Here is a 13,370-nt window from a genome sequence, read left to right as displayed (position 1 = left end):
AAAAAGTTTCATTTTTAAGATTTCTTTTTTAAAATTGCTACGGCTTACAATATTTGATACAAGAAAAGTTGGATTCTTGATTCAATCTATCATTTAAGTTGTGTTAGTTTGCCATCATTGTAGACGTGTTATATGGTTCTTTGTTCTAGTCAGCCTAACCTCGACTTTCCTAAAATATTTATATAATTTGCAAAATTTTTCTCCACTCATAAGGATTTGGTCCCAACTTAAATTGTTGCACATTTTGTGTTAAAAGTTCTGATGAATGTATGGCAGCATGGGAAACACCATCATTTCAAAATAAGGTTAAAGGTCTTGGTCACACCCAGCTTTAATACTGGTGGTGTGCAGAAAACAAATCATCTTCAGGGTTTAAAGCAGTTTGAAACCAGATTGAATGTTTGCTCCACTGATGCTATAAACGTTAAGAAAGCAGATAATTATATCGATGTTTCTCTGGTGTAGAATAGGGGAGTGAGGATATAGGAGTGCAGCAATGATGAAACACTCCCACAGCTGAGTTGTCAAAATGTTAAAAATGGACTCCTCAGGCCACAGGGGCTCCACCCTGGGAGTGCAGGCTTGGAAGGTGGTTGAGGCGGATGAGTGCATAGTTCATTGCGGGAGGCCAGATGTGATCAGTTCTGAGAGATGAGGATGGCCACCTCCTCTCTGGTGGACTGGGGATGCCTGGCTGCCTCTCTATCAGCAGGACATCATCAAGGGAGATTATTTAGGTGACCTCTGTGACCCCGCTGTGGCTTTAAGTTTCTCTTTGAAGGACGGCTTGTTTCATTAAACGTAGTAATGAGGAAACTAATCAACAAATTACCAGGACTGAGCCATCTATTGTTCAGGAGTACAAAAGACGGGAAACCACAAAACATTTTGTTTCAAGGTTATACTTATCAATCAAATAGGCCATCATGAAAGACATGAGGCAATTTTTAAACAGATAAATACAACAATTTAAATCTTCTAGTCCTGTTGCACATATGCGAGGGTGAGTACTTCTAGGAATGGTAAGCCCAACCTTGGAGAATCCACTTCTCAGATACTGCATCTCTGTGGAGATGCCCTCGGCGACAGTGGAAGCATTGATGTCTGAAACAGAGGTGTTACATCAAGACTTTGGTAAACACTAGCCTGACTTTCTCACAGTCCCGTTTGTGTACCGAGCTGACAGGCCTCGGTTGAACAGGAAGGTTCTTGTCTGTGTGTGGTCAATAAACCAAAAGTTTGTCAAACACAAATTTACCCCAAACGAGGGCTTCACACAGGCTTCCAGGCCAGTCTTCCCACCGCCATTTGTGACCGACCACTTGGCTTTGCTTCAAAAACAGTTAAATGTGAAATCCAACTTGTGGATTGGGTACAGCTCTAGTTGCCACAAGACACACTCTAAAATCTGTTGCAGATTATCCACAGTCAATAAGAAAAAAAAACAAAACAAAAAAAAACACTTTTGGTACCTTGAACAAGGAAAATAAAAAGAAATTTCTATGGCACTCAATTTGTGAAAAATTTTACCATTTTCTAGGACATATCTAAAATATTCTGAGGAAAATGCAGCTTCAGAAGTTGAAATGCTTGGATGCAATGCCACTTGACATGCACTTTGCAAAGCCGCCAATTTATACACGGGATTCATTTTCCTTGCATCAGATTGGCTGTACCTCCAAGAGCAGCAGAAAGGATGACTGTAGATGTTAGCTGCTGTGCTAGTCCTTTGTAGGGCTGCATCTATAAAACAGGCTGGCCGAGAAATCAGCTCTGATTTTCTTAACATTGGGAGATCGGCCGAAACTTGTTCATGAAACTGAGGTTGGAAAAGTCTGAAAATCAGCTACTGTCCCCTTTATGTTTTATCATTTTGATCCTTTTCACATAAGAAATAATATCCCAATATTCTTTCATTTATAACAACATAAGTAGTTAATTTCACAAGATAAAAATACAATTATTATTATTATCTCTGTGTAAGCTTACAGGTAAAAGTTCACTAAGTAATTTGCCACTTTTCAGCTTCATTGAAATCTAAATTATTATTATTTTTTATCCAAAGGTAAACTATTTCTCAACCAAGGTGTGAAAAAGTCCCTAAAAAAAAAATCAATAAAAATCTAACTGTGGTGAAAGAATGCATTCATCAATCCACCCTACAGTAATTTATTTGATCAGTATTTGTCGCAGTTTAAACAAATTGAAAAGACAATAAGTTCCTCCCTGATTGTGGGAAACCAGGTCCATAAAAACATTTAGAAATCCAAGTGTGAAAAGACAAAAGTGTCCATCAACACAGAGCTCTACCTGCCCCTGAGGGCACACAATAGCCTCTCCCTCAAAGCTTTCCTCTGCTTAGGGCTGACTTCCCACGGACTAAAAGACCCTTTCAAAGCTGCATTTAATAAGCCCCGGAAACAGTGATTACCCCGCTAAGTTCACCGGTGTGTCTAAATTAGAAACCTTCATTAGTTTATGACCCGGCCCTGGAGAGTGGGGCTCCCCGGCCCCACTACCCCCACCTCGCTGTCCCAGCACCGACCAAGGTGACCAAACCTCAGCACCCCCAGAGCCACAAATCAAAGGCCGGAGTAAACTGCTGGAAGAAAGGTCAACAGACTTTGTTGACAGTCTTCCAGTCTTTGTTTTTATTTAACAGATGAGACAAAGAAAATGTTTTAGTAGATCAGCTCATTCTTGAATCCTTTTTTCTATGAAGACTGTGACTTCATGGAAATGACGTTGTGATTTTGACTATTTTTCTTGATGAAGTTTTTCCAATCAGCTGATGAATTTTGTTTCACTGAGAAACATTTCAATGGTCTGATTATGCTATTGCTACTCTATTAAAAAAAAAAAGAAAGAAAAAAAGAATAGGCTGGCCGATTGGAAACGTTCAGGTGCAGAGAACATGGTGAAACATCTTACAGCTGCCGCTCTTTCTCCGCCATCTTTAAGCTGCATGTCAGCCATTTGTCTATTTCGGGAAGGCTCACATGAGTCTCAACAGGCCTGTGGTCTGAATAAAGATCACTGTTACACTGCTGGGACAAAGAGAGGGCCAGAGTTTCTCCTGGACCGTCTTCTAGTCATCGCCACATGGCTGCCATTTAACTCCACGGACACAAAGGAGGCACCATAGCAGAGCCACGGCTCCATTCCCCCCAAAACTGAGGCGGTCTTTTAAAGGGAAGAGGGACGGAGAAATCTCCTGGACTGTGGAGACTCTCGGAAGGAAATCAGTAACCGCAGTGTACCAATAAACAGCCGAGAAAGAAAGACACCGCGTCTTAAAAAAAACAAAACAAAAAAACCCCCAAAACTTTCACCCGGAGTTGATTTATCTCGTCAGACAACAGCAGTCAGAGGAGTGAAATGTGAGCCCGCTGCTCAGCTCTCCTAGATGCTCCAACTCCCCACCCCCACCAGTTCATCCATCCGCTTGGCCCACCCACACAAACACTCCGGATTCACTCCCTGTGCAACGCGTCTTAGTCAGGCACAGGCTGTTTATAAATAGGAGAGTGTCTTTTCCAGCAGCTCCGCCGAGGCCAGGCCACCTTTACTTCAGATCGAGTATCTGCTCTTTGATGTGCTGTTTGGAGGACGTCTCCTGGCGTTTTCTGAGCTCAAACACAAATCTTCAGTGGAACAATCACTGTGGTTGCATAACACGCCAGCTGAAACAAGAGATCTTAACTGAGCTTTCTGAAGTCCAGCAGTTTAGAAAACTTTTCGTGCAGTTAGAATAGTATATACTGATGAGGGTAAATTCTTTTTTTATTAAAACGCGAGTCTAAGTTTTCACAGTTTTCTAGAGTTCTGTCAACGCACAGTAAAATGTTGTACAAATTTTTTGGTTTTGTTTAATTGTTTTTCTCATTGTCCAACAAGTACCATATCATGTCATCTCACACTATTGCCCATACGGTCATTTGATATAGTCTTCTGCTATTACGCAGTTTGTATCCACCATTTTAGAGAAGCCTAGAGAAATAAATCGTCTGTAATAAGATGATTTTTAGCATGTCTGTCATTCAACAATGTTGGCAGCCTTTGCTAATAGTTAAGGTAAAGCGTTCAATGCAAAACAAAGACTGACGTTTTGCGATGAGGGTTGTGTAAACATCACTAATTGTTAATATAAAATGCTAAAAACAGTTTATAATCATTGCAAAACAAAGACAAAATGACTAGAGCTTATATTTTAATCAATCACTGCTTAGGGAAATAAAATATTCAGAATGCTGTTCTTATTGCTGACTATATTACCATACTTAAATCAGAAAAAAAATAAAAATATTGGAAGGTCAAAGCTTTACAATGAAACTTGGCTGAAAATCAGCCACAAAATTCAGATGAGTACATCTCTGCCAAAGATTCAATTTGTACTCACTTTAAATATTCCATATCTGCTTTGACAGATGATGATTTAGGGTAATGATCTTTCATAACAGTCTGCTGTAAGAAATTTGGATTATGCAATGACAATAATTCATGTCTAACATCTGGAGGTACCCCAGTTATTATGGTATGCTTAAAGGGTTCTAACCCATCATGTATTGGTATATTCCATGTATGTTGAGTGTCCCAAATAAAGATGGGAAATGTGGCAAGTTACAAAATCTTCCAAATGACGTCAATGTGTTGAGACAGAATGCCACTGGGTGTGTGAAACAGAGGGAATGAATGAACTGATAATTTATTTTATTAAAGCGACAGATTTAACCATGCGTCACCAGTCACTTAGTTGAAAACTGTGAGATCTCTAGTATTATTTTGGTGTCGAAATATGACGTAGAACCAATACTGTGACCTTTTATTTATTGTACATCACAATACATTTAAATCCTGTCTTAACTGTATTCATTTTCAGCCCTACAGTCCAGTGGCAAATACTGACTCACAGATTTGCTCTCTGACCCTCCTTAATACATCACAGGGAAAAAAAAAAACCAACAACAAACAAACAAAAAAAACAATACAGTTTAGGACTATCCTTCCACATAATCCAGCAGCAGAGCTGACTGTTAATCATCCAGTTCCAAAACAAAGGTTAAGGTGCAGTCAGGCTGTCCAATGAAAAAGGAAAAAAAAAAAAAAAAAAAAAAAAAACAGTACCCTAGACATGTATTGTGCAAAAAAAATAAAAAAGTTTTGTTGACTGATATTACAATGTATGATTTCACAACACTGTGTGCTCAACAATGTTCTAGAATAGATACAGGCAGCTACAGACCATCTGTGATGAGATCATAATTTGATTTTAGGGAAAGAACAATCGTGATAACGTTTCCAAATATTGCACTGATGATGGCAGTTCTTTTTAACCCCCATTTTGTCTCCTAGTTCACTTTTTCAATCATCTCAAAGTACGCAGTCTGAACTTTACCACACCTTCACTAAAATCTGAATCAACTGTGGGCATCACAGTAAAGTAATCCAACAGGTCCAATGTTTTATATGGATGCCGCAACTGCATAGGACAATCTACCGTCTAGAGATGGTATGAAAATATCCACAAGCCTTACACATTTTCTCAAATAATTTTTCTGGTTTTTATGAAAAAGATGGGAAATTGCTCAAGCCAAGTCTGTTTGAATGGAGAATATGTGTGAACGTCTTTCTACAATTTCACATGTTTAGAGTTGTTGTCCAGCTCCTTCTGTATTATAGCTCCATTCAGCTTCAGCTCTGACCAGTTTTCCTGTACTGGTGCAGATTCCTAGAGCATGATGCTGCCACCACCCTATTTCACAGTTTCGAATTGTGCACTAAGGATGACATCGTAGAATTCTCCACTACATATGCCATTTTGGTGGTAGGCCAAAAAGTTGAGTGTCGATCTCACCAGACCAGAGCAACCACTTCCAATGACAGCGACTCTCTTTCATCACATTTGTAAAGAGCATACCAACACTCAAGGCATATATGAATGTTTAGGTCAACTTGGTGAATTATCTATACTATACATTCTGGTGCACCAAAACTTTATGCAGCAAAAATATATGCATTTCTATAAAACATATAGAAATATTGGTCAACTGCATCTATTAAGTGTTTAAGGGCGATGCCTCCTTTCAGTTACTCTTGCTTTGTTCTTTCTCCTCTTTTTGTGATTTTACAGTTTTAGAAGAACAGCATTAAAAAAAATACCAGATGTTCACCAGATGCATGACCTTAAAACATCTGGAAATGAACGATTTTTCCTGATCTGACTAAATTTGAAGCCATCGTGTTTTTCTCTTTTTTTCCCACCAGACTCCTATGTTGCTGGATAACACTTCTAAGAACCCATAACATTTTGCCTTTAAAAGGGGCAGGAATGATATCTACTGAGCTCAAATCATCTCTAAACATAAGCTACAACGCTTACACAAAGGTCTGGAACATTTGACAAAGGCTGGTTTATATTAACATAAATTGTTGACGTTACATCATTTCTTTATGAATAATTCAAATGATCAGTACACACAGCAAATCATTCAAACAACTTATAAATATGGAGAGTGCTAAAGAGAGAGAGAGAAAAAAACGTCCCACTCCGTTTCTACATTTCAGCTTTGTGGCAAAATGAAAGGTTCTTGCGAACCTGCTAGCTACCTACCAGTTTACTTTGCATGTGGAGAAGATCTGCGGGTTAGGAGACGAGCATAGCGGGACTGTCTGTACTTTTGCTGTCTGGGGCAACTACAGTGGTCCATTGTTCCTGCTGAAACCTGAGACCAAGAAAAGGAACTCCACATACAGCAGAGGTCCCTGAAGACTTCTCTCGTATGCAGACGCCACCAAATTTAATAACCTACAATCTAACTTTTGCAGTTGTCTCTGTTTGAGCACACTGGCCACTATTGTGCACTGTAGATAATTTGAATGTTATTGTCAGCACAATGCATGGAGGAGAACTGCAGTATGAGAAGGAGACCTTTACTGAGAGGTAAAAATGTTTAGACCTGTAACAAATTTGAGGAATTTAAATGCCCGGTTGTCATGACAAGTTTCTAACCTTAAAAAGCCACTGAGGTATTATGTTGAGCCTCAACTTTGTGTTTGGTTTTAAAGAAAAACAAAATAATTAAATTTTCTTCTAAACGTTAAGAAAATACTGGAGCTAGCTAACTGTTAGCTGCTACAGAGAGAAAAGTTAGCATCAGCTTCAGAGCTTGTCACTGAGCTAATCTACAGGGCTTTTTTATCCCATTGAATGAACCAGAACTATATAATAATCTTTAGTTCAAAATCTAGAATACTTCAGAGTGTTAAAATCTTAACCAAAAAAAAAAAAAAATTTAAAAATGAACAGTTCAAGATTTAGGAAATCTTCAGTGAAAACAAGGTCCTCCATCTCTGTTTGCTGATGTGGCTTGTGCACCAGTATTACAGCTGTACCAGAAATGTGAATACAAAGGTTCCGGCTCAGGACTACAAAACAGAAATGCGATTACTTTTACCGTTAAAATCTATGTAATAATTGATCAAAATTTATGCATTAAAGTCCCAGCCTTAATGAAAACTAAAAAAAAGAGACTGTTCAATGCTTTTTATTTTTCTAATTAGAACCACTCACAAATTAGACAAACCATAATTTGTAAATGAAATTTGAAATATTCTACAAACAAACAAAAACTACTAAGATCTTATCTTTTCTTGTGAATCAAATATTATGTACCACCCTAAACTGGATGGGATGTAAAACTTACCAACGTGGCATAACATCATCAAATTATTGCCAACAATTATGTTAGGATGTCCTGATCTGATCACTGCATTAATTAAATGATTGCTTGTGCTAAACCTTTGTCTGGACAACAAGCTATGTTTTGTACAGCAAATTCTACACAATTACAAAATATTTGTTGCAAAAATACATTGAAATCCATATATACCATTTTGTTCATCTAGCAAATTTGTATTTTTAATATGTGCTTTTCACCCTTTACAATAAAAGTCTCCATTTAAATAAAGAATACATTGTCTATTATTGCCTTCTGTGGTTTGATAATAAGAAACAGCTTTTGGGCTCAATGAAAAAGCAGCTGAAACACTAATCAATAGATTTTATGACACTCAAAGCAAAGCAACGATTTTTTTCTTTATTGGCCAAAACCAAAGTGTGCAGGTCAGGTTTTTCAAAGGCTGGTGATCGGCCAGAAAATTGCAATTGCTGCACGTTAGTGCCATCATTAGTCTAGAGTGCAAGAAAACTGCTTTAAATAAAATAAATTGACAGGACCATTTGGAGTTTAAGACTACACCTGAAGGTTGTGTCACATAAAATCTATATTTAGAAACAAATGATACATTTATGTACATTCTGCATAATATGCTGGTGAAGCATTATGGTATAGAAACCCTAGCTAAGATAAAACATTTGTCAGTGTCAAAAATAGGGGGAAACTGAACCTCCTTTTCTAAAATTGACTCTGGTCTTATTTTAGACTTTAAAACTATGGAGTTTTCAATAAGAATGTCCAAATCAAGCTACAAAATTGTCAATTCTTTCTTTGAAGTTGCCAACATCCTAAGTTTTTATTTTTTTATTTTTGAAGACTGCATTAAAAGAATTAGAAATAGAAAAGAAACTAGCTGCAAGCACACTTACTTAAGAAAGTATCTCTGTCCTGAGGAAGTCTTGGCCATCTCCCACCCTGAGGGCAGGGGCACGTCGTCGGGAATCTCATAGGAAGATTGACGGAGATGCTGAGGAGAGGCGCCCGCGGAGGCCATTCCAGAGAGGGAGCCACCAGAAACAGCTCCCAGCTGCAGGGAGGCCGGGGAAGAGTGTGCTCGGACGTGGTGGGGGGTGAGCACCCCGCCACTTCCAGCATCAGTGCTGGCCTGCGGAGAGGTAAGGAAAGTCGACATCTATTCAACAAGTCTGTCTTTTAGTTTAAAATTTGTCTCAGAACGTTTTGTTTGCATGTACACAACACTATAAAACGAGATTTTAGACAGCATTAAAAATCAGGAAGGTTATTATGTGGGAATGCAAAGTTCAATGATGGTTGAGTTCTAACATTTACAGCAGGGATGCCCAAAGTTGGTCCTCGAGGGCTGGCATCCTGCATGTTTTAGTTATCTCCCTGGTAGTACCAACAACCTTTTCAGTATGTCAGTGTTCTCCTAAGGCCTCTATTGAGCCATCATTTGATCCAGGTGTGTTAAACCAGGGAGAGAACTAAAACACGCAGAATGCTGGCCCTCGAGGACCGACTTTGGGTCAAAGTTTATGCTCCAGGTAATTTAGCAACAACAGCAACTTGCTAGCAAGTGGAGCATCTGAAGCCCGAGGCAGTTGTTACTAATGAATGGGAAACCTTAGCTGTGGTCGTCAGCGTAATGATTTACAGGCCACCTTGTTAGAATAGATTGTATTCCTTAATAACAAACCAGTTCTTATGTGTTGTTTCTTTTTAACTTAAAAGGACAAACCAGAAGAGCACCGTCATATTCATAATTGGTAACCAGCTGATGTAAGACTCCAGTGATGGTCTAAAAATATCCAATTAAGAGTGTTTTAAAAGTTAAGGATGTGTTAGCTGCTGAATGTAGTATTTCTTCTCAAATATTTTCTAGTTAATATTTGCCATCTTATAAGTGGAACAATAAAGTGCTATGAAAAATGTTGCTTCTTTCTCAGTATGATATAAACAAAGAGAAACATCTATTTTATACATGCGGACAAGCATCCAAGATTCTACAATTCTCAAAATTGTGCAGAGGGCGCCACTGGTCCAGTCCTCAGAGACAACACTGACATCAATATCCAGCCATGCTCAATAATTGTCTGTCCAAGGTTGTGGTTGAGACTCAGTTCTTATGCGCAAGTTTTTCCCCTTAAAATTAAACATAAAAATGGGAACGTCTGATTAAAAACAGTCTGGTACAACAGTAGCGGTCTATATGCAGTCCCAATGAGTAATACTGTTTCTACTTTGTTTTGCTTTTATAAAATACCACAACAGACTGATGGAGACTATTACACTTCTATTTGTCTGTCAGTACGATTCTGCTACTTAGAAAATGTAGTATTTACTCGGCTGGAATTTGTTTTGAAGTCTCAGAACTACTGACCTAGAGAATGAAGTCAGGGACTGTTACGCATGCGCACTAATTACAAAACTTCAGTTTCAAGGAGGGAGTTCGGCGGGGGGATGGGGGAACAGATGAGATGGAATTGGAGAAAAAAAATCCGCAAAAAAAAAAAAAAAAAGGTATAAATATTATCGATATTTATATTTTTATAAATATTATTTATCTTCCACAAACAGACGTGCAAGTTCACTTAATCTCTTATAATTAATTTATTTTTAAAAGGAAAACAACATCGTCCCACTTTAACAAGACCTGTGTCTTCAAAAATGTATATATGTTCTGTTGAATACGCCATTTGGAAGGTGTACCAATATGTTTTCGTTATGTTACACATAAACATTTAGATTAAAAAAAATTATGCAAGCCTGAAAATGACAACAAAGTGTGAAAGTAAGTAACTAAGTTAAATGAAATAAAGTGGATGAGTCACATAATGAAGGCCCACGGGAAGGCCCCAGTTTTAATCGGGATTTCTAAGCAGAGCCGCAGCAGAAACAGGGAGGGCTTACTTGTCTGGAGTGGGACTTGGGCTCTGGGGGTTTGAAGAAGGAGTCCGGCAGCTTCCTCATCCTCATAGGCAGTGAAGGGGGCACGTTGGAGGTTTTCGGGTTCATCACGCTGTTAAAAAGTAGCTCCAGATCAGTCTGCGAGTCGCCCCGTACGTGGACGATCTGGTGTCCGGCTGGAGGGTTGTGCTGGTTCGGATCCATGTTCCCCCACCAAATGATTAAAAAAAGAGCAACTGTCGGAGCAACTTTTTTTCCCCCCAAGTGTCCCAAAAAAAGAAATATCGCAGAAACAAAGTAAAGAGAAACTTGAGCCAATCCCAAAACTTTTGACACGCAGCAGGAAATCTGGAAAATCTCGACGCGTCTCAGTAAAGCATATCCAGCGTCATTCTAAAAGTTTACTTCGCGCACACAAAAAAAGTTTGTCACTTTGTTACAAAGTGTGTTAGCTGTCAGAATCGGCAGTAAAAAGCAGCGTTTCTCCGTTGTTTCCTGCTGGCATTCTTGTTAATGTAACAAAGCGCATATCTACTCCACTCTGGAATCTCGTTGTCGCCCCCGCTCATGTAAGTTAAAAGTAAAAACCGCAGAGGCAAACCGCAAAACACTGGAAAAAACAAAAAACAAAATACAACACACAATATGAACGTTTGCCTGACAGGACCCACACGGTTAAATTCGAACTATCTTCGGTTATCTTTCAGTAAAAATCATAGTAATGTTGAGCAAATCACCGCTCCTCACTGGTTCGGGAGGGGGGGAAAAGTTTCATCCTGTTGAGCCTAAACTTTGGGCAGGATCAAACTTTATGGCCCATGGGGCGTCAGAGGCGGGGCCAACTTCCTAATGGGATAGGACGCTTTAAAGGTACAGTTTGACTACAAGAAACCTGACAAGTTAGGGTCCTTATTGTAGTATGTAGTTATTGTTTATTTATTCAAATAATATCCTAATATCTTAAGAATTGTTTTATTCCGTAATATTTTAGAATGACGTTATGGAACAAACAAAAAACACCAAGTAATGTGTAAATTTTGGTAGAAAATAAAATTTAAAACATGTACACAAATAAAGAGCATCCATCCATCCATTTTCTGTACACCCTTGTCCCTAGTGGGGGTCGCCTCTCCTCCAGCTACGTTCCGGGCGAGAGGCGGAGTTCACCCTGGACAGGTCGCCAGTCTGTCGCAGGGCAACACAGAAACAGACAGGACACACAACCATACACACACACACTCACACCTAGAGGGAATTTAGAGAGACCAATTAACCTAACAGTCATGGTTTTTGGACTGTGGGTGGGAGCCGGAGTGCCCGGAGAGAACCCACGCATGCACAGAGAGAACATGCAAACTCCATACAGAAAGACCCCGGGCCGGGAATTGAACCCAGGACCTTCTTGCTGCAAGACAACAGTGCTACCAACTGTACAGCCCCAAATAAATAGCATAGCTACAAAATACCAAGCAAAATAAATAATTTAATACTTTCAGTATGCAGTTTATACTGTATGTATTTTAAAACACTGTCAAAGGCAGTGACAGTATTTATTTAGATGTATAGTTCCACAAATTGCCAAAGAAAAATTAAAAGTGCATGCAAAGTGAAGTACTGTAATATAACTTTTTTTGTTTGTTTGTTTTTCAGGAGAAATATATTTTTTTAAGTCTGTTGACATTTTGATAAACTTATTTTTATGTAAATAAGATCTAACTATCTTTAAATGACTATTGCTCAATTGTGATTTGCACGCCTGAAAAAAAAACAAAACAAAACTGTGTGGGTGGGGCACCACCCTTACCCTCCCAGGGGCCCACCTCTACCCTCCCAGGGGCTCACCTCTACCTTCCCAGGGGCCCACCTCTACCATCCCAGGGGCCCACCCCTACCTTCCCAGGGGCACCACCCCTACCTTCCCAGAGGCACCACCCCTACCTTCCTAGGGGCCCACCCCTTCCTTAATCCAGCCCTGGGAGCACTGGCTACAGTCTGTATCTTGGATATCTTGTTTCTATTTTGCCCTGACTGTTTTTAGATATATTTTGCTATTTTTGATTATTATGCTAGGTTTCAGGTATATTTTTTTTATCACGTTTTAAAGTTTGAAATGAAAGATAAAGGTAATATTCAGTCTACCACAGGGGTGGGCACTCCTGGTCCTGGAGGGCCGGTGTCCTGCAACGTTTAGCTGTATCTTTACTTCAACACACCTGAGTCAAATAATGAGGTCATTAGCAGGACTCTGGAGAACCTGACTGCACTTGGGAGGTTATTCAGCTGTTGGATTCAGGTGTGTTGGACCAGGGAGACATCTAAGAGTTGCAGGAAAACGGCCCTCGAGGAACAAGAGTGCCCACACCTGGTCTACCATATGATATAATTTTGTTGCTTGGTAATACTATCTTACCTTGATTATTTAATTTATACTGACTAGCATCAGATTGATGTTATCAGTAATTAAAGATCTCAATCATGATTAAAGTCAGTCAATAAGACTTTATTTGTAGAGCACCTTTTTTACACAGTTCAGTGCACACAGACACTCATGTGTCCGTCTAATGAGGTTGATGACACATTTTCCCAAGAACTTTAACAATAAATGCAAGGCATCATCACTCATCAGTGGGTAATAGAACTATTTATTCTCCCTCTTTCACTCTCAATCCCTTTTATTATTTTTTTTTACAGTGTTCTTGGAAAGTAGACCTTTTCAGTTCCCACAATTGTTATGCTAATGAGGCCTCTCTTCCATTGAGAAATCAT

The 13,370-nt window shown here is 39.1% G+C and overlaps 1 protein-coding gene across 2 annotated transcripts in view; it reads right to left on the bottom strand.

The window, feature by feature from the left end:
- yap1 (Yes1 associated transcriptional regulator) overlaps positions 1–11,424 on the bottom strand; it is a 32,317-nt gene extending 20,893 nt beyond the window's left edge. For both annotated transcript variants that reach the window (XM_044120444.1, XM_044120445.1), the window contains exons 1-2: positions 10,608–11,424; positions 8,606–8,841 (exon numbers count right to left, since the gene is read on the bottom strand). In XM_044120444.1, the coding sequence (XP_043976379.1) occupies positions 8,606–8,841; positions 10,608–10,808 (437 nt within the window). In that variant the 5' untranslated portion in view covers positions 10,809–11,424. The remainder of the gene's footprint in view (positions 1–8,605; positions 8,842–10,607) is intronic.
- Positions 11,425–13,370: the final 1,946 nt, after the last annotated feature.

The sequence above is a fragment of the Gambusia affinis genome, linkage group LG06, assembly GCF_019740435.1.
Source record: "Gambusia affinis linkage group LG06, SWU_Gaff_1.0, whole genome shotgun sequence".
Classification (NCBI taxonomy): domain Eukaryota; kingdom Metazoa; phylum Chordata; class Actinopteri; order Cyprinodontiformes; family Poeciliidae; genus Gambusia; species Gambusia affinis.
This window is presented reverse-complemented; position numbering and strand designations above follow the sequence as displayed.